Source organism: Orcinus orca, chromosome 11 (assembly GCF_937001465.1).
Source record: "Orcinus orca chromosome 11, mOrcOrc1.1, whole genome shotgun sequence".
Classification (NCBI taxonomy): Eukaryota; Metazoa; Chordata; class Mammalia; order Artiodactyla; family Delphinidae; genus Orcinus; species Orcinus orca.
In genome coordinates this window covers 44956763-44979032 of record NC_064569.1, presented here as the reverse complement: position 1 = coordinate 44979032, position 22270 = coordinate 44956763, and the positions used below count along the sequence as shown (strand labels likewise).

Below are 22270 nucleotides of genomic sequence, written 5' to 3'. Positions count from 1 at the left end.
AACCACTATTCTACTTTCTGTCTCTATGAATTTGCGTATTTTAGGTACCTCATATAGGTGGTGTCATACGATCTTTCTCCTTTTGTGACTGGCTCATTTCACTTAGCACAGTGTCTTTGAGGTTCATCCACGTTATAGCGTATATCAGAGTTGCATCCCTTTTTGAGACTGAATGATATTCCCTTGTATGTATATACCACATTTGTTTACCCATTCATCCATCTGTGGATATTTAGGTTGTTTCTACCTTTTGGCTATCGTGAGTAATGCTGCTATGAACATGAGAGTCCAAACAGCTGTTTGAGTCCTGGCTTTCAATTCTTTTGGGTGTATACCTAGAAGTGGAATTGCTGGATCATATGGTGATTTTGTTTAATTTTTTGAACCATGCTGTTATCCACAGTGGCTGCACCAGTTTACCACACATTAAATATTTTTTTAAGGAATTATAGTTTTCTTAAGCACCTAGACAGGAAGGCTGATATTGTAAATCTATCCAAGTTAACAAATGAATTTAATGTAAACCAATTGGATTTGACAAATTGGTAATGAAGTACACCTGGAAGAAAAATGCTTGGGAATATCGTAAAAATATTTGAAAAAGAATAATGAGGGGAAACTTGCCTTACCAAGTGTCAAAACTTGTTTTGCCATAGTGATAAAACTGTGTGGTCTTAACACAGAGACTTACAAATAGTTTTGTAGAAAACAGAATCCCCAAACAGAATCATGAATATATGAAAGTATAAGGCTGATGTTTTATTTTTTTTTAAACATTTTTATTGGAGTATAGTTGCTTTCCAATATTGTGTTAGTTTCTACTGTACAATAAAGTGAATCAGCAATACGTATACATATATCCCCTCTTTTTTGGATTTCCTTCCCTTTTAGGTCACCACAGAGCATTGAGTAGAGTTCCCTGTGTTATACAGTAGGTTCTCATTAGTTATCTATTTTATACATAGTTTCAATAGTGTATGTATGTCAATCCCAATCTCCCAATTCATCCCACCTCCCCCTTTCCCCCGTGGTATCCATGTGTTTGTTCTCTACATCTGTGCCTCTATTTCTGCTTTGTAAATAAGATCATCTATACCAATTTTTTCAGATTCCTCATATATGCGTTAATATATATTTGTTTTTCTCTTTCTGACTTACTCCACTCTGTATGACAGTCTCTAGGTCCATCCATGTCTCTACAAATGACCCAATTTCGTTCCCTTTTACGGCTGAGTAATATTCCATTGTATATATGTACCACAAGGGATGATGTTTTAAATTACTTAGAAAAGAATGGATTTTCACTAACTGGTGTTGGAACAATTGACCATCTGTGCCAATTATCAATTTATTGTTCTTAGCTCCAAATTCATTCTTCAGAACCTGCTCTGTGACAATGGACTGGACTGTTCAAGCAGTTCCTTTTTTTTTTTTTTAATGTTTATTTATTTAGGTGCGCCAGGTCCTTTTTTTTTTTTTTACATCTTTATTAGAGTATAATTGCTTTATAATGTTGTTAGTTTCTGCTGTATAACAAAGTGAATCAGCTATATGTATGCATATATCCCCATATCCCCTCCCTCTTGAGCCTCCCTCCCACCCTCCCTATTCCACTCCTCTAGGTGGTCACAAAGCACCGAGCTGATCTCCCTATGCTGTGCAGCTGCTTCCCACTAGCTATCTATTTTATATTTGGTAGTGTATGTATGTCCATGCCACTCTCTTACTTTGTCCCAGCTTACCCTTCCTCACCCACCATGTCCTCAAGTCCATTCTCTATGTCTGCGTCTTTATTCCTGTCATGCCACTAGGTTCATCAGTACCAGTTTTCTAGATTTCATATATATGCGTTAGCATACGGTATTTGTTTTTCTACTTCACTCTGTATGACAGACTCTGGGTCCATCCACCTCACTACAAATAACTCAGTTTCGTTTCTTTTTATGGCTGAGTAATATTCCATTGTATGTATGTGCCACATCTTCTTAATCCATTCATCTGTCGATGGACATTTAGGTTGCTTCCATGTCCTGGCTATTGTAAATAGTGCTGCAATGAATATTGTGGTACATGTCTCTTTTTGAATTATGGTTTTCTCCAGGTATATGCCCAGTAGTGGGATTTCTGGGTCATACGGTAGTTCTATTTTTAGTTTTTTAAGGAACTTCCATACTGTTCTCCATAGTGGCTGTATCAATTTACATTCCCAACAACAGTGCAAGAGGGTTCCCTTTTCTCCACATCCTCTCCAGCATTGTGCTGTGTCTTAGTTGTGGCACATGGGATCTTCATTACAGCATGAGGACTCTTAGTTGTGGCATGTGGACTTCTTAGTTGCAGCATGCAGACTCTTAGTTGCAGCATGCATGCGGGATCTAGTTCCCCGACGAGGGATCAAACCCGGGCCCCCTGCAGTGGAAGCATGGAGTCCTAACCACTGGACCACCAGGGAAGTCCCTCAAGAAGTTTCTTAAATTAAGTACTGTCAATAGAGGCTAGTAGAGGGTGTTGGAGGAACATCACGGGGGGAAGGGTGTCCTTCCTGGTGTGTGTGTGTGTGTGTGTGTGTGTTCCATGGCCCTTAGTGACTGCACAGTCTGAGTCTAGAACTGGCGATCACCTTACTTTGGCCCTTTCATGGCAGACAGGTTTTTTTTAATTTCTTTTTTTATTGAGATATAGTTGATATACAATATTATATAAGTTGCAGAAGCACAGCATAGTGATTCACAATTTTTAAAGGTTATATTCCATTTATAGTTATTATAAAATATTGGCTATATTCCCTGTGTTGTACAATATATTCTTTATTTATTTTATTATTTTTTTTAATTTTTATTTTGGCTACATCAGGTCTTCATTGCGGCATGTGGGATCTTCGTCACGGCACGCGGGATCTTTTTGTTGCTGCATGCGGGTTTTCTCTCTCTAGTTGTGGCGCATGGGCTCCAGAGTGTGTGGGCTCTGTAGTTTGTGGCACGCAGGCTCTCTAGTTGAGGTGCGTGGGCTCAGTAGTTGTGGCACGCGGACTTAGTTGCCCCATGACATGTGAGATCTTAGTTCCCCGACCAAGGATCGAACCCACGTCCCCTGCATTGGAAGGCAGATTCTTTACCACTGGAACACTAGGGAAGTCCCTGTACAATATATTCTTGTAGTTTATTTATTTTATATCAATACACAGTAGTTTGTACCTCCTCATCACTACCCCTATTCTGCCCCTCCCCCCCCACGGTAACCACTAGTTTGTTCTCTATATCTGTGAGTCTGTTTCCTTTCTGTTATATTTACTAGTTTTATTTTTTAGATCCACATATAAGTGATGTCATACAGTATTTGTCTTTCTCTGTCTTATTTCACTTAGCATAATACCCTCCAAGTCCATCCATGTTGTTGCAAATGGCAAAATTTCATTCCTTTTTACAGCTGAGTAGTATTCCCTTTTGTGTGTGTGTGTGTGTGTGTGTGTGTGTGTGTCTAAAGCTACCTCTCTGCAAAATAAGATTTTAAGATTTATGGAGGCAAACAAATGATTAGAGAAAGATAAAATAACTCCTGAAGGCTAAGGCTCTTCTTTGGCTTCTTTGTCTCAGACTCTGCCTCTGGCACCATCTTCCTCCTCCCCTTCTATGTTGCCTATGCCTCCTCTATACCCTCAAATCTCCCATACTAATTCTCTTGCCAAACTTCCCCTTTTCTCTGAAACTCTCCCTACTCCCTTTTCCTCTGAATTTGTCAGAACTTTTCCCTTTAAAATTAAGCCTTCTGGGACCTCCCTGGTGGTCCAGTGGTTAAGAATCCACCTTCCAATGCAGGGGATGTGGGTTCGATCCCTGGTCGGGGAACTAAGATCCCACATGCTGCAGGGCAACTAAGCCCGCGTGCCTCGACCACTGAGCCCGTGTGCTCTAGAGCTCATGCGCCACAACTAGAGAGCCTGCATGCCGCAACTACTGAGCCCATGCGATCTGGAGCCCGCGTGCTCTGCAGCCCGCACGACAACAGCTAGAGAGAAGCCCGTGCGCCACAAGGAAGAGCCTGCGAGCTGCAATGAAAGATCCCGCATACCACAACTAAGATCCCACATGCCACAACTAAGACCTGACGCAGCCAAATGATTAATTAAATTAAGCCTTCTGAGGATCCAGAGGGTAAACCATTAATTTCTTATATTCCCTGAACTAAAGTTGAACTGTAAACCATAGTCAAAGATTTTCCCAAAGTAACTGAAAATCCTCACAGATTTGCTGAGGAATTTAATATAGTCATTCAGCCATATCAGCTTGGTTTCTCTGACTTACATCAACTAGTTCATATGCTTGTCGGTGAAGGCCAGGCCCACCATTAGATGAAAATCGCTAACTGGGAAAGTCCTGTAAGTTCTCTAGAATTACAACTAGGAGACCAGCCTGTTTCTTATATGGTCAGGCTCAGGCAATCACAAGGCGACTTCATCAAGAAATTCCTAGGGATTTTCCAAAGCCTGTTGATCGGAACCAAATTCAGGCTTGCACACAAAAATCTGATGAACCTGTTCATAACTATTGTAATCAACTTCAGATTGTTTTTGAAGAAAATTCTGGTCTTCCTTCAGATGTTGATAATACCCAAGTAGCTTTTAACTCTAAGTTTATTAATGGGATGAACCGGGAGATTTCCCTTTTAGTAAAAAGGACCAGGATGGAATCAGAAACTATCTCCACTCCAGATTTAGTTAATCTGGCAGACCAGCTCCCTTACACTCTCTAGATGAGTCATCTCTAAGGAAGGTCACCAAAATTCTTAATATACAATTCTGGAAAATGAAGGCTCCTAAATGAAACCAACACCCTCCTAGTTTCTGCTATTATTGCAAAGATCCAGGACACTGGGAAAGAGATTGCTCCAAATTTAAGCACTTTAGGTGCCTTCAGCCGTCTAACCAGCCTTTCCAACTTCCTCCCAACTCTTAATGTTGGGGCTCCAAGGAACTGTAGTTGGGACTCTTCCCAATCCTCCCTCCTAATCAACTTTGAGAAACATTTCTCCAGATTGGGGATGAATTTTTTCCAGGTCTAACTGACACTGGAGCCACACTCTTGGTGCTCAGCCCCACTACTATAAAGCAGCCCCTGCCTCAGAGAGCTAAAACAGTTCAAATAGTGAAGATCTCCAATGAATAGGTTAAGAGGTTCCTGCCTCTTAACCTATTGCCTTTGTTTAGGCCCTTCGAGAGAGATACGTACTTTTTCCCTTAGTAACTCTGCCCCTATTCATTCTAATATTCTTTCCATATCTGAGACTTCTTAGGAGTATTAAGCCAGAATTTCTTTCCCCCAAAAGGAGGAAATAATTCTAGAATTTGACAGTAGTCATTAAAGTAAACCACCAGGTGAATTAAATGACTCTTTGACATCTTTTATTTGTTCCACCTCTGATGTTAATAGAGCTGATTCTGGAAAAACTGATTGTTTGTCCCTATTGAATTAGCTACCATCCTTCTTATGGACAAAATCTCCAAATGATGCTGGCAAAATTTATAGTGCATCTCCCATGAAAATTCAAATAGGTCCCTCAAAACCTCTTCCCAATATTAATCAATGCCCTGTAAGTAAAGAAAGCCCTTCAAAGCATAAAGCCCATAATAGAAGATTACACAGCTCAAGGCCTCATTATCCCTTGTACTGGCCCCTGTAACACTCCCATTTTACCAGTAAGAAAATCTAAGGGCCGCGGGTGGACATTTGTCCAGGACCTCCGAGCAATAAACAACATTGTTATCCCTTGACACCCTGTTGTTCCTAACGTTATGTTACTAGCATCCATTCCCACCGAAAGTAATTTCTTTTCTGTAAATGATTTATGTAGTGCATTCTTCAGTATTCCAGTTGATGAAGCTTGCCAATACCTTTTTTCCTTCATTTGGGAAGAAAAACAATTCACTTGGACAGCAATGCCTTAGGGTTTTACTGTGAGTCCTTATTTCCTCCAAATCCTGAAAGCTGATCTGGATGATATAAAGCTCCCTGGAGGTTCTACTTTGTTGCAATATGTGGAGGATTTGATTTCTTTGCTCTCCTTCTCAAGCTTCCTCACAGGAAGAAAGTATCTACTTGCTAAAGCTTTTAACTTTAAAAAGCCATAAGGTCATCAAAGAAATTTTTCTGTTTGCCCAAACCCTGGTTTGATAGGGCAACAGTCCCCAACCTTTTGGGCACCAGGGACTGGTTTCATGGAAGGCAATTTTTCCACGGATGGGGTGGGGGGGTAGGGGGTGGGGAGGGGATGGTTCAGGCAGTGATACAAGTGACGGGAGGCGATGCGGAGCAGCAGAGGAAGCTTCCCTGCTTGCCCACCACTCACCTCCTGCTGTGCAGCCCGGTTCCTAACAGGCCACGGACAGGTACCAGTCCATGGCCCAGGGCTTGGGGACCCCTGCAAGAGGTCATCTGATATCAGAACAAGGGCTACACCTAGATCCAGATAGACTTTGTGGTGTCCTAAATTTCCCCAAACCCAAAACTAAGTGAGGTTTTCTCTGGCTAGTTGGCTATTGCCAAAATTGGATTCCAAATTTCTCTTTTATGGTCAAACCTCTGTATGTTTTACTAAACAATAACAACTCTGACCCAGTTTTATGGACAACATAGCTTTCAAGTCCTTAAAGGAGTTTGATGAACCCAGTGCCCTTAGTCATACCAATGATCAGATTTTTTTTTTCCTTTTTGTATTTGAAAAGGAGGGAAATGCCCTTGGGGTACTCACCCAAAAACATTGGACCACCATTGACCCATTAGTGCATTATAGCCAGAAACTGAATCCTGTGGCACAGAGATTCCCCCCTACCCCCTTGCCCTAGAGCCGCTACAGTCACTGCCCTTTTGGTTAAGACTATCAGAAAAATCATTATGGGATCCCCTTTAACCATTTTTGTACCTAATACAGTAGAAGCTCTCCTGAACTCTCACCACACAAAACGTTTCTCAGTCAGCCACCACAACTCTTATGAAGTCTTTTTGTTAACCGCCCCTCACATTATTCCTTTATGTTGTAGTAATCTTAACCCTGCTACTCATTTTGTTGTTGTTGTTTCAATAAAAATTATACAAATTTAATGACTCTCAGGGAAGAATTAAAAACACCCCCATGTCCACATATCAGCAGAACTCAATTTATACTTGTTATTCTTTTTTTTTAAAATTGAGGTATAATTGACATACAACATCATAATAGTTTCAGTTGTACAACATACATGATTCCATATTTGTATATATTGTGAAATGATCACCACAATAAGTCTAGTTAACATCCATCACCACACAGTTACAGAATTTTTCTCTCGTCATGAGAACTTTAAAGATTTACTCTTAGCAAATTTCAATAGGCAATACAGTATTAATATAGTTGCCATGCTATGTATTATATCCCCATGACTTATGTATTTTAGAATTGGAAGTTTGTATGTTTTCATCCCCCTTCACCCATTAACCCTGCTACTCTTCTCCCCTCCATTGCCAACAAAGTCCCTCACAATTTCTTTTTTTTTTTTTAATTTATCTATTTATTTATGTTTTATTTTTGGCTGCCCTGGGTCTTCGTTGCTGGGCGTTCTCTAGTTGCAGCGAGCGGAGGCTACTCTTCGTTGCAGTGTGCAGGCTTCTCATTGCGGTGGCTTCTCTTGTTGCAGAGCATGGGCTCTAGGCACGCGGGCTTCAGCAGTTGCGGCATGTGGGCTGTACAGCAGGATCAGTAGTTGTGGCGCACGGGCTTAGTTACTCCGCGGCATGTGGGATCTTCCTGGACCAGGGCTTGAACCCTTGTGCCCTGCATTGGTAGGTGGATTCTTAACCACTGCGCCACCAGGGAAGTCCCTCTCACAATTTCTTAATGCTGACAGATCATCTTCTCACTCTTTGTGATGATCTAAAGGAAGTTCCTTTAGGTAACACTGACTTCTTGTGGTTCACTGCTGGTTCTTATTTAAAAGGTGACAATGGCAAATATTGTGCTAGGTGTGCTACTGCAACTTCTTTTGATGGATTTTCCTACATTTGTAGGCAAATGGATTTCCTACAACTTCCTGTGTCTAATGGATATAAATATGTTTTAGTCATGATCTGTATGTTTTCACACTGCATTGAAGCCTTCCCTTGCAAGCAGGCTACTGCCGCTTCTGTGGCTAAATTCCATTTGGAAAAGATTACCCCTACCTGGGGAACTCTTCTCAAACTTCATAGTGATTGAGGAACCTATTTTACTGGCCAGGTACTTTGACAGGTTTGCACTCTTTGGCCAGTTTTACAACACTTTTACTGTGTTTACCACCCTCGATCCTCTGGTTTAGTTGAATGCACCAACAACATTATTAAGACTTATTTGGCAAAATTTGTAGAGGCCCTCCAAATACCTTAGCCAAAAGCATTGACACTGGTCCTTCTTATTTCAGATCCACCACTTCTGGAACTCATAAAGTCTCACCCTTTGAGATAGTACAGGATGCCAAACACACTTGGCTCCTGCTTCTTTTGACCCACAACTGATAAAAGGAGAGAAACTCCAGTATTGCAAAGGCCTAATTGTTTCTATTAAAAATAGCCATGTTTTGTTAGAGGAGTCTTTTCACAGTGGACTCTCAGGAGGATGAAGACCTTAAGCATCACAAGTTGCAAAATGGAGATTTCATCTATAGCAAAAGACATCTCCAGAAGAACTCTCTTCAACCTTGTTGGAGAGGCCCCTATCAGGTACTGCTAACCAACCCTTGTGCCACTGAACCCCAAGGAAAAGACTCTTGGATTCATGTGACACACTTAAAGAAAGCACCGACTAATGAGAACTTACTGTATAGCACAAGGAACTCTACTCAGTGCTCTGTGGTGACCTAAATGGGAAGGAAATCCAAAAAAGAGGGGATGTATGTATACGTACAGCTGATTCACTTTGCTATATAGCAGAAACTAACACAACATTGTAAAGCAACTATACTCCAGTAAAAATTTATTTTAAAAAAAGAAAGAAAGAAAGCACCAAACACTGACTGGACCTGTACATCATCTGGTGACCTAAAAGTAAAGATTTCCTGGAATTGAAGCAGATGACATCTGATGAGACAGCTTTTCCAAGATATCTGGGTCAGGCCTATTGGAAGTTTGTCACCAAAACTTTGATGGTGACACTATGCTTCAGATGATCTCCAATGTCTATTTTCTTGATAACATATGGACTTTAGATAAAAAGAAGTGCCTGAGTGGGGCTTCCCTGGTGGTGCAGTAGTTAAGAATCCACGTGCCAACACAGGGGACATGGGTTCAAGCCCTGGTCCGGGAAGATCCCACATGCCACGGAGCAACTAATCCCGTGCACCACAACTAGTGAGCCTGCACTCTAGAGCCTGCGAGCCACAACTACTGAAGCCCACGCACCTAGAGCCTGTGCTCCGCAACAAGAGAAACCACCGCTATGAAAAGCCCGTGCACTGCAACAAAGAGTAGCCCCCACTCGCCACAATTAGAGAAAGCCTGCATGCAGCAATGAAGACCCAACGCAGCCAAAAAATGAAATAAATAAATTTATATATAAAAAAAAAGAACAAAGCTGGAGGCATAACCCTCCCAGACTTCAGACAATACTACAAAGCTACAGTAATCAAAATAGCATGGTATTGGCACAAAAACAGACATATGGATCAATGGAACAAAATAGAGAGCCCAGAAATAAACCCACACACCTATGGTCAATTATTCTCCGACAAGGTAGCAAGAATATACAATGGAGAAAAGACAGTCTCTTCAGCAAGTAGTGATGGGAAAGTTGGACAGCTGCATGTAAATCAATGAAGTTAGAACACTCCCTCACACCATACACAAAAACAAACTCAAAATAGCTTCAAGACTTAAATATAAGACTATAGGGACTTCCCTGGTGGCACAGTGGTTAAAAATCCACTTGCCAACGCAGGGGAGACAGGTTTGAGCCCTGATCCAGGAAGATCCCACATGCTGCAGAGCAGCTAGGCCCATGAGCCACAACAACTGAGCCCACATGCTGCAACTACTGAAGCCCATACGCCTAGAGCTCGTGCTCTGCAATGGCACCTAGGAGCCACTGCAATGACAAGACTGCACACTGCAACGAAGAGTAGCCCCCACTCGCTGCAACTAGAGAAAGCCCGCGTGCAACAAAGAAGACCCAATGCAGCCAAAAATAAAAATAAATTTTAAAGTAATTTAAAAAAAAGACTATAAATGATACCATACAACTCCTAGAAGAGAACATAGGCAAAACATTCTCTGATATCAATCATAGCAACATTTTCTTAGGTAAGTCTCCCAGGCGATAGAAATAAAAGCAGAAATAAATAAATGGGACCTAATCAAATTTACAAGCTTTTGCACAGCAAAGGAAACCGGGGGGAAGGGTTGGGGGAAGGGATAGTTAGGGAGTTTGGGATCAATATGTAAACACTGCTATATTTAAAATGGATAACCAATGAGGACCTACTGTATGGCACAGGGAACTCTGCTCAATATTATGTGGCAGCCTGAATGGGAGGGGAGTTTGGGGGAGAATGGATACATGTATAAGTATGGCTGAGTCGCTTTGTTGTGCACCTGAAACTATCATAACATTGTTAATTGGCTATACTCCAATATAAAATAAAAAGTTTTAAAAAAACATTAAGAAACTATTATAAATCAGAGTACAGGGACATGAAAATTAAGTCAAAGTGTGATCCTGTATTGGATCAGTTGAAATGGAATGGATAATTCTATGATCCATTTAACTATCTAAAGAATACTACTGAAAGTATTCTGAAATCAGAGAAAACAGGTGAAAATATTAAAGTGAATAAAAAATTATGCAAATAAAAAAGCAAGGTAGGGAGTTCTCTGGTGGTTAGGATTCCAGGCTTTCACTGCCATGGCCTGGGTTCAATCCCTGGTCGGGGAACTGAGATCCCACAAGCCTCAGCATGGCTCAAAAAAAAAAAAAGAAAAAGAAAGGTAATAATTAACTCCAAGAAAAACAAAAAAAATCACATGCTAATAATGCAAACACTATTAATTTAACTGAAATGTGATAAAAATTATATTAGAAATATGGGGATAAAGGAAATGGTCAGGAAAGTGGTGGAAAAAGCTAAATTCTCATTTACAGTAATTCTCATTTACTTCTAAAAGGAAGTTAATTGAGAATATCTAAAATTAATAAATCAAGAAAAACAGTATGAAGTATATTATTCAGAAATATAGCAGTAAATACCAGAAAAAATAGCTAAAAGTCAAAAGCATTCACCTCTGAGGAACAGCAATGAAGGTGGCAAACTGTTTGTTGTGCTTTCATTTTTAAGCTTTTGAGTATTAACTGAATTTTTAACTATGTATGTGTATATTATTTTGATTTAAAAATTAAAAATCATGGGCTTCCCTGGTGGCGCAGTGGTTCAGAGTCTGCCTGCCGATGCAGGGGACACGGGTTCGTGCCCCGGTCCGGGAGGATCCCGCATGCCGCGGAGCGGCTGGGCCCGTGAGCCATGGCCACTGGGCCTGCGCGTCCGGAGCCTGTGCTCCGCAACGGGAGAGGCCACAACAGTGAGAGGCCCGCGTACCGCAAAAAAAATAAATAAATAAAAATAAAAATCATTTCTTTTTAAATAAGGAAGAAATATATCCCAAAACAGCTGGCAAATAGGGAGGAGAAAACAAAATTAAACATTTACTAGAAGTACCAAAGTATAGACCCATTTCAAGTTAAGGATGAACAGATCCACATTTCTCAACAGTCTTTGAGCAATAGTTTAGCACAGCACAGAACAGCTATTCATTTACATTAAAAAATAACATCAAAACAAGCTAAATTGTTTCTGGTCTACTCTGTTTAATAGGGCAAGGAAGATTGATGCATTTTGGAAATACTATCATCAAAAGATGGTTAAAATGGTAAAGATTTATCACCTAAAGGTGTAAGCTTTGGATATCTGGAATAAAAACCTATTGGTTCTCTGATGGTGCCAGATAAATGAGTTTAGGCAAGAAAGTTTATTGTTACAAAAAGTATAGATGACACATAAAGATTATTGGGACACTAACAATCAATTTCAGATTTTTGTCTTCTTCATTTCAAGAGCCACCAACCCATTTTCTTTAGACTGCCTGGGCTGGTTTGGGCCAAGATCTAGTCAATATGTAGTCTGCCAGTGATGTAGGTAAATAAGATAGAGGGATGAAGAAAAATTTAGCATCCCAGCCAGCTGAGTATCGAGTGCGGGGATGAACAGATGTCAGGGCATGTTCCATACAGTCAGTAACCAGGTTCAGGTTTGTGCTACAACTCAACATCCCTTGTTTCAGGAGATCGTGATCTGTATACAAAAAGAAAAATGGTGGTCAGCAATCTTATTGCTTATATTTTTAAGATCCTGTTGCATGCAGTCACAGAAGTCTAATTACATTTAATTGCCACAAGGATTAGGCCAATCAGACCTGTGCTTCGCAATATAACAGCCACTAGCCACATGCAGCTAATGAGCACTTAAAATACAGCTAGCATGACTGAAAACTGAATTTTGGGGGGGTGGGAGGTGTTGCTGCGCAGCACAGCTTGCGGTATCTTAGTTCTTCGACCAGCGACTGAAGCCGGGCCCCAGCAGTGAAAGCGCCAAGTCCTAACCACTGGACTGCCAGGGAATTCCCTGAAAACTGAATTTTTTAATTTAATTGATTTTAATTTTAAAACTCAATTCTGTTATTGGAAAACTTTTAAGTATGTTTGGAACAATATAGGTATGTGAATCTACTTTTTCAACTGGAAATTTTTTAACATCTTTATTGAGATAATTCACATTCATAAAAACCATCCATTTAAAGTATACAAATCAATGACTTTTAGTATATCCAGAGTTGTGCAACCATCACCACAATCTAAGTTTAGGACATTTTCATCATCCCAAAAAGAAACCCCATACCCATTAGCAATCACTCCCATTTCCTGCCAACCCACCCAGCCCTAGGCAACAACCAATCTACTTTCTGTCTCTATGGCTTGCCTTTTCTGGACACTTCATGTAAATAGAATCATACATTGTGGTCTTTTGTGACTGGCTTCTTTCAGGGGCAAAATGTTCTCAAGGTTCATCCTGTCATAGCATGGATCAGTACTTCATTTCTTTTAATTGCCAAGTAATATTCCATTGTGGGGCTATACCACATTTTGTTTACCCATTCAACAGTCGATGGACATCTGAACTGTTTCCACTCTGGGGCTCTTATGAATAATGCTGCTGGTAACCATAAATTGTATTAATCCAAATACAGAAGAAGTACCTCCTAGGAAAATTTAGCATGCAAGTTGAGATGTGCTATAAGTGTAAAACACACACCAATTTTCAAAGACTAATAGGAAAAAGAATATAAAATATCTTATTAATAGCTTTTATATTGATAATAAATGTTGAAATGATAGTATTTTGGATATATCGGTCTTAAATAAAATGTATTATTAAAATTTATTTAACCTGTTTCTTTTCCTTTTTTAGAAAGTAGCTACTAGAAAATTTAAGATTACATATGTGGCTCTCATATATCTGTTGGACAGCACTGATCTAGATTATTCTGATCCATGGACAAGTATATGAACAATTTCAACTCCTTAAATCATGAAATACATATATCTCTCCTTTTACATATTGTCACTTCTTAGTAAATTCTATTTTCCTTTGATTTCTATTGCCAAACTACATGTACTCGCAAGGGGAAACGAATTCCCTAATAGTTTAAAACTTTAGGTGGAGAGGAGCTTAGAACAATGGCTGTGCCCCTGACATGTTAGGAACTGTAGTTCTCTAGCTTGAGTTCTGAGAGGCTGAGGAAGTTTGCTGTCAGCTAGCTTTTCCTTGTTCCAATTTCTCTCCCCTTTGTTGATGGTGACCCTCTTACGCCTGATGCACCTAGAAGACAGGGTTGTAGGTCGGGACTCTTCTGTCTGCACATCCCCCTTCTTTTCTCTGTACCGCAATATCACCCAAAGCCAGGCACAGGACTACTGCTACCCACCACGGGGCCTTTTTGTGAAAGGGAAAAGAGAGCTGCTCCCTTTGCCCTTGGCAAGCTGCTGACTTCTCTGTGTGAAGAAAAAGCATCCCTTCCCCCCCAGGAAGGTGCAGACCCACACAGTGTGCATGACTTAATTCTACTTAGAGGACTGCCTTCCCTGTTCCCCCAAAACTGCCTCTTCCTCCAGATCATCAGAATGGTATTCTTACACGAAATTAAACCATCTCACTCCTACCAGGCTCCCAGGGCCTGCACATGAGGTCTAGCCTCTGCGAATGGCCAATAGGGCCCTGCAAATCCGGTCCTAACTCACTTACCTCTCCCCACCTATATATACCCTCCCTCCCCTCACAATAAAACGTGGAGTTTGTGGCTAGGCTGTTACCCAAAGGGTAGATAATATTGAAGCCTGAACTTTAGTGAAGCAGGCCCCCACACCAGTCCTGACAAACTGTGGAGGGCACCCCCTCCCAAGACCCAGAGGCTCCATGCCTCTAACCATGTAATACCTCCCTGGTGCGCAGGTGGCCAGGCTCACAGGTGACAAGGCAGGGCAGGCCCTGGCCCTAGGCTGCCTATATGGCCTCTTCCTCAGCCACAACAGCCATCACCAAGCCAACCATGAAGGCACTGGGACCTTCCTGAACCCCTCTTGTCCTGGGAAGGCTTTGTTTAAGGAGCTTTTTTCTCAGAAGATCTACCAATCATTCTCCACCAACCCTCTTTGTCCTTCTCATGCAAGGTTATCCATTATACCGTCAAAAGAAAAGCTCACAGGTATCAAAAAACTTCTGTCCATAGGACTCCTTAATATGCACAGGGACTTCTTTCCAGACTTGTTTCGCTGCCTCTGAGGACTTCTGCAAATCTGACATTCCTGTTCTGAAGTAGCCGGGTTCAATTATGCTGATTTTCACCCCAAAATGTTGAAGCTCACGCCTAGGAAAAAGAAATCCTCAAGTTAACTCCTCTGATTGAAAGATACCACAATTTCAACGTTCTCAGGAAAAAAACAAAACAAAACAAAAAATAGTTATAAAAACACCTTTACTGAATATTTTAAAGAATAAAGAAATGGAAAGGAAAAAAATAAAATTTTAAACATCCCTAGTTGCAACAATTGGGACATGATTATACAAACTACCATAACCATTCAATCCCACACCCACTCATTTAACAGAGTCATTAAGTTTCTACCATGTGCTATACACTGGAAATATGAAAACTACAAAGAATAATAAAGAAAATTAGCATTTTTATGGAATCTACTGTGCTAAGTGTTTTACATGCACAACCTCAGTAAATTAAGACTCTGTTCACCACCCCAAAAAGCTCACAGTGGGTGAGTCTGACAAGTAAGCAAATAATTGCAATACAATTCAAAAGAATTTAAAGGAGAGGTATTCAAGGGGCTACATAAGTAGAGAGAAGGATATAGATTTTCTGAGGGAGTCAGAGAAGGCTTCAGTGAGGAGAAAATGTTTCAGTTGAGCTTCGAAGGATAAAGAGGAAATTTCCCAGTGAGGAAAGAGGTGGAATGGAATACCAGGCAGCAGAAACTGCACACAGAGCGCAGGGGGCTGTGCAAAATTACAGTGTGTTCAAAGACAGCAAGAGACCATTAGTGGAATATGATGTGGGCATTAAAATAACAGGCCATTGGTCATTGCAGAATATTCGGGTTAGTTCAAAAAACAGTTCCAAAAATACTTATCAGGAGCTGTGTATGTGCCAGGCACTGTGCTAAGTGCCGCCTTCACCAAGTAAAGTAAGATGACATGGCGCACCATGTGAGAGGTATTCTCTCAGTACTCCAGGGACAGTGATGAGGGGTGCTCCCTGATCTAGAGGTTCAAGCAGCCTTGTTCGAGAAGATGAAGCCCAAGCTGATGTCAAGGAGAAATGTTTGGAACCATGGTCCATAAGAATGTAAAACATAAAGCATCATGAGTCTCTAAAGCCGTGAGTGGTTCTCAAAGTGTAGACCCCAGATCAACAGCATCAGCGTCTGGGAGCTGGTTGGAAATGCAGATTATTGAGCCCCAGTCCAAACTTACAGTCAGAAACTCTGGGGGTGAGAACCAATAATCTGTTTGAACAAGCCCTTCAGGTGGCTCTGAGGCATGCTAAAAGTTAAGAACCACTGCTCTAAAGGAAAAGCCTCCCTTATCAAACCCAAACCTAAAACTTTCCAAGTCAGAGCTTCAGAAAATGATTCTCCAGGTGCCTGTGCGTGCTGGGGAAGAAGGAGGGGCTACTCAAGCCAGGGGTGCTTCAGCCCTCTACATTGCACCTCCCCTTGCAGCTTTCTCACAGATTCCCAACATGCCACAACATCTCCAGCCCCTCTAAAACTCCAGTTCAAATGTGGGACAAAACTTCCTTTTCCTGTTTAATCTTTAGCACAATTAAGGCAAACTGGAATTTTCTAAAGGAATTAGTGATTTAAAGGTTGGAAGGGCATATCTTTGTTCTTGGTCTGGGAATGAGTCAAGGAGTCCAAGAGTCATGAGTGGTAGTAAATCAGAAGGCAGCAGCCCTGTGGAAATAGACAGGATGTTGGGTAGGCAGAAAGCCAGACAAGGTGCCTGCCACATAGTAACAACTCATGTAGTGTCCACAGTTATTTCCCTATTCCCTTCCTGAGCAGATAATACATGCACAATGTATTAGATATATACCAGTCATGGCATGTGATAGGCTAAATAATGGCCCCCAAAGATACCAGGTCCTAATCCCCGGAACCTGTAAATATTACCTTATGTGGCAAAGATTTTGCAAGTTTGATTGTGTTAAGGATCTTGAGATAGGAAAACTGTGCCAGATTATCTGGGTGCATCCTAAATGCAATCACAACTATCCTTATAAAAGAGGCAGAGGTAGATTTGAAGACCAACAGAGGAAGAGAAGGCAGCATGATCATGAAAGCAGAGATTGGAGTGATGTGGCCACAAGCCAAGGAATGCTGGCAGCCACCAGAAGCTGGAAGAGGCAAGTAATGAATTCTCTCCTAGAGCCTCCGGAAGGAACATGGCCCTGTCAACAACTGATTTTAGCCCAGTGATACTGATTTCAGACTTCTAGACTCCAGAACTGTGAGGGAATAAATATGTGTTGTTGTAGGACACCATATACCATAAATTACTTGTGGTAATTTATTACAGCAGCCATAGGAAGCTAATACATGGTGCCTATAATATTTATAGCTCATTTCCAAGTGAAACTGCCCTAGAGTCAGCCCCTGCTAAGGGAGAGTCTGTGCAGCACTATTTTGTACCATGTGACTGCACCCTCATGTCTATAGCTGACTGGACCAGGAATGGTACTTGATGGGAGGGGAGCCCCTCTCAGGGCTAGACAGTGACTCTGCCTGTTATTACCTATATGGCCTTGGCAAATTACTGAACCTCTGTGCCTCAGTTTCCCTAGATATAGTCAACACAATAAAGATAAAATAATTCCTTTCTCATTGGGTTGCCATGAAAATTAAATGATTTATTAGATGGAAAGTACTCACAACAGTGCCTGACACATAATAAGTGCAAAAAATATCACATGATGCGGTGTCACCCGGCACACAAAAAATGAACTCAGCCAGTAGGAATCTCTGTCTCAGAAATTAAAATATAAGGGGGACTATAATAAGAAGGAGCAGCTGATAGAGGGACATGAAGCTGAAATGATGTATTTTAAAAAACCAGGAGGTAGAGGCAGGGCAATTAGGGATTGTGGCAAACTGAAGCTATAAGAAAGAAAAGAAGCTATTAGATAAAGAAAAGATATACAGAGTAAAGGGATGGAAAAGGTTAGTTAGAAGCAGATGAGCACCAGAAAGAGTCACTGTGAAGAAACGAGGATAGGTTTACTTTAAGGAGGAAAGAAGACAGTCATCCTCTCTCCAGAAATGAAATTTTCTTAAGGATAAACCTTGAGAGTTAAAATGTGATGTGGTGACAGTAGACAGAGACTTGGGGTCAAAACACAGGTCTGCCAAATCATGGTCGTTGCAGCTGAACTTTGAGAAAGATACCAAAATCTGAGCCTCAGTTTCCTGTATAAAACAGACTAGTAATAATACCTACACATCAGATTCTGGAAGTGATGAAATAAGATAATGCAGATGAGGGCTTCCCTGGTGGCGCAGTGGTTAAGAATCTGCCTGCCAATGCAGGGGACACGGGTTCGAGCCCTGGTCCAGGAAAATACCACATGCCACAGAGCAACTAAGCCCGTGCGCAACAACTATTGAGCCTGCGCTCTAGAGCCTGCAAGCCACAAGTACTGAGCCCACGTGCCACAACTACTGAGGCCTGCGTGCCTAGAGCCTGTGCTCCGCAGCAAGAGAAGCCCTAGCAATGAGAAGCCTGCACACCGCAACGAAGAGTAGCCCCCACTCGCCGCAACTAGAGAAAGCCTGCGCGCAGCAACGAAGACCCAACGCAGCCAAAAATAAAATTGTTTTTAATTTTAAAAATTAAGAAAAAAGATAATGTAGGTGAAAGTGACTAGCATGGTGTCTAAGACATATTTAAGTGCTCAGTAGTTGCTTTTGTTTTAACTTGAGAGTTACCTCAGAATATCTGAAAAGGCTTGCACTCCATACTTGGTGCAAGAGTAGACTCCTCCAAAGAAAGCAATTCTTCCCAGAATGCTGGAGACATTGACAATCCTCCCCTGTGCTCTCCTTACCAAGGGAAGCATGCTCAAGGTCACTTCTATCAAACCAATGAGGTTCACTTTGAGGGTATCCATACAGGCCTCCATCTTCAGCCACTCAGTGTAGCCATGCGGGTGAAAAATGCCTGCGTTGTTGACCAGACCCCAGAGCCCTGAAACAATAAAAATCAAAGCAGGAGTTCAGTTTCACACAAAAACGACAGACTTCTACCTTGATCGATCTTCCTGCTGAAGACAACTAAAAATGCTAGACAAAACATATTTTTTCAATCTTCTTAAACACATCTATCACTAAGAAGGTAAAGGAAGTTCAGGCCAAAAACTAAGAGAAGGCACAAATCCAGAGAGGATAAACAGAACCCTGACACTAGCTTTTGATTCGAGGGAATTTGCCAACCAGTGTGAATTTGAACTTTAGTATTTATAGCATCAAAAAACATATACAATAAGAAGACATGAAGTCCAGGGCCCACCTAAGGTAGGGAGTCTAATAAAAGACACTTTCTGCATTAAACTGGAATCCTAAATGGCTACACTATCACTTTAGTGATAGAGATAGAAAGGACTTTCAAAGGACTGAAAGTAAAACTGCCTATCTTGAGCTCTGGTGTTGCGGGGAGGAGGGAAGAATCGGCCCCAAGGACCAAAAGAAAAGAAGATTTGGTGGAGATGAGATAATAAGAGTCCTTCCTCCTTTAGATTTGGTGAGTTTGAGGTTCCAGCAGAATTTCCAGATGAGAAAGCCAGCAAGTAGTTGGGAATTCAGGGAAGAAATAATTTAGAAATCAAGGACAAAAAGGTAATAGGTTAAACTATGGGTAACTAGGGTCCATTCAACATTTGTTGAGCCCTTAACATGTACCAGACAATATGTCGGAAACTGGAAATACAATAATGGGTAAGAGAGGTCCATGTCCTCAAGGAGCACACTCTCTAACAGATGGGAAAACAATAAAAATAATAATAACAATACAGTAGAAATAAACCACTGTGCACAGCACAGAGGCTATAACTACCCGTAACACCTGACTCTAGAGTCAAGAACATCCTCAGGTAGGAGTAATATTTTAAAGTCAACTTTCTAATTTAAAGTAAATTAAAAAAAAAAAACATTCCTCAATCCAAACAAAACAATTTTATTACTAGTTTGCAACTCCTAGGATGAATATATATTTAGGGGGTCCAATTATCAGGATCTATTGAATCATAAAACAAGTGGAGGAAAAAGAAGGGGATCAAAGAGGATTTGGATAATATCCAGAGAAAATGAAACTTAGAAAAGAGGATTTATCCATAATTGCCAAAAATTAAAACCAACCAAGATGTCCTTCAGTAAGTGAATGGATAAGCAAACTGTGGTACCTACAATGGAATATTATTCAGTGATAAAATGAAAGGAGCTATCAAGCCACAGAAAAACATGGAGGGACATTAAATGCATATTGTTAAATGGAAGAAGCCAGTCTAAAAGACTTCATACAATATGATTCCAACTACATGACATTGGGGAAAAGGCAAAACTATGGAAACAGTAAAAAGCTGTGTAGTTGCCAAGGTTTGGGGGGAGGTGGGGAGAGCAGAGGAGATGAATAGGTGGAGCACAGAGGATTTTTAGGGCGCTGAAATTATTCTACATTATATGGTACTATAACGGTAGATACGGGATAGTTTACACTTGGCAAAACCCATAGAACCGTACAACACAAGTGGATCCTAATGTAAACTATGGACTTTAGTTAATGATAATGTATCAATATTGGTTTATCAATGTAATAAATGTACTACACCAATGCAAGATATTAATAACAGGAGAAACTGTAAGAGGGGGGTTGTATATGGGAACTCTGTACTTTTCAACTTTTCTATAAACCTATAACTGCTCTAAGAAATACAGTCTATTAATTACAAGAAGTAAAATAGGGCTTCCCTGGTGGCGGAGTGGTTGAGGATCCGCCTGCCGATGCAGGGGACGTGGGTTCATGCCCCGGTCCGGGAGGATCCCACGTGCCGCGGAGTGGCTGGGCCCGTGAGCCCTGGCCGCTGAGCCTGCGCGTCCGGAGCCTGTGCTCCGCAACGGGAGAGGCCACAGCAGTGAGAGGCCCGCGTACCGCAAAAATAAAATAAAATAAAATAAAAGACCAAAGGCTGACTTCCAGGGATGTCTATATTTTAGATAGTAGAAGAATCAGATATCTATATTTTAGATAGTAGAAGAATCAGATTCTTAAGAACACCTTGAAAATTCTTCAGACATAAAGAATTGCGGTTGTAAACACTCCACTTGCAAGGTGAGATAACAGCCTCAAATCTACTGGGTTCATTTTTCAATGTTACATTGTTAAGGAAATGAAACACTGCAGAAGATCACAACTGTCCTTCAAATGACAAAGCCAGCTTTTCAAGCCCTGCTTTTGAGATTATATATATATAATATATATATATATACACATAAAACTTTAACATCTTCATTCCTAAGTAAATGAAAGAAAAAATACTTCTCCATACCTCTGTTCCCCACACGCTCCTTCACCCACTCAGTGGCTGCAGCGATGCTCTCAGTCTTGGTGACGTCCAGGATCACCGTCTCCAACCTGTCCGATGTCTGGTTCCTCAGCTGCTCGGCCCCCTGCTCCGTCAGACACGCAGCCAGAACCCTCAAGCCTCGCAGGTGCAGCTGCCTGGCCAGCAGGTTCCCGAAGCCCGAGTCACAGCCCGTGATGAAGACGAACTTGTCCTGGAGGTGGCTCACCACCTGCCTCTCCCGGTACCAGCGCAGGAGGTAGTACAGGCCCACAAGGACCGCCAGGTACAGCCACATGGTGAGGGGACCTCCTTCGAAAGAAAAAGAACAGGGACTTCCCTGGTGGCGCAGTGGCTAAGAATCCGCCTGCCAATTCAGGGACACGGGTTCAAGCCCTGGTCCAGGAAGATCCCACATGCTGCAGAGCAACTAAGCCCGTGCGCCACAACTACTGAGCCTGCGTGCCTGAAGGCTCAGCGCTACTGAAGCCCGAGCACCTAGAGCCCATACTCCGCAACAAGAGAAGCCGCTGCAATGAGAAGCCTGCGCACTGCAATCAAGAGTAGCCCTCTCTTGCCGCAACTAGAGAAAGCCCGTGCGCAGAAACGAAGACCCAACGCGGCCAAAAATAAATAATTTTTTTAAAAAAGAAAAGAAAAAGAGCTTTCATTTTATTCCTTCCTTTTTTCTTTCACTAGTATTTACTGAGTATTGACTATGTGGCAGGCATTGCACTAAGTGCTGGGACTCTGTATTAACTAATACTTGGTCCTACCCTCTAGCCACAGTCTAGAGGGGGGAGTCAGGGAAGTAACCAAACAAATGCACTGCAATGTGGTAGGTGCCAAACAGAAGTATATACAGTCTAATGAGACTATAAAGGAGGGTGACCCACTGCCTGCAAAGTTAGAAACGGATTCACAGAGGCAGTGATTCTGGAACTACTTCCAACAAAATAGTTAAGAGTTCAAAAAGTGGACAAGGCGGGTGGCGGGGGTGGGGGTGTGTGTGATGAATTGGGGGATTGGGACTGACATATATA

At 41.5% G+C, this 22270-nt stretch overlaps 1 protein-coding gene across 4 annotated transcripts in view; it reads right to left on the bottom strand.

Annotated features, from left to right (window-relative positions):
* Window positions 1-11764: 11764 nt before the first annotated feature.
* Window positions 11765-22270, bottom strand: part of HSD17B6 (hydroxysteroid 17-beta dehydrogenase 6) — a 32875-nt gene continuing 22369 nt past the window's right edge. For 2 of the 4 annotated variants that reach the window (XM_033435993.2, XM_033435991.1), the window contains exons 2-5: window positions 21213-21539; window positions 18601-18859; window positions 14806-14969; window positions 11765-12340 (exon numbers count right to left, since the gene is read on the bottom strand). In XM_033435993.2, the coding sequence (XP_033291884.1) occupies window positions 12123-12340; window positions 14806-14969; window positions 18601-18859; window positions 21213-21525 (954 nt within the window). In that variant the 5' untranslated portion in view covers window positions 21526-21539 and the 3' untranslated portion in view covers window positions 11765-12122. Of the gene's footprint in view, window positions 12341-14786; window positions 14970-18600; window positions 18860-21212; window positions 21540-22270 lie in introns of all 4 variants that reach the window. The other 2 variants (XM_033435992.2, XM_033435994.2) reach the window with 2 other exon arrangements.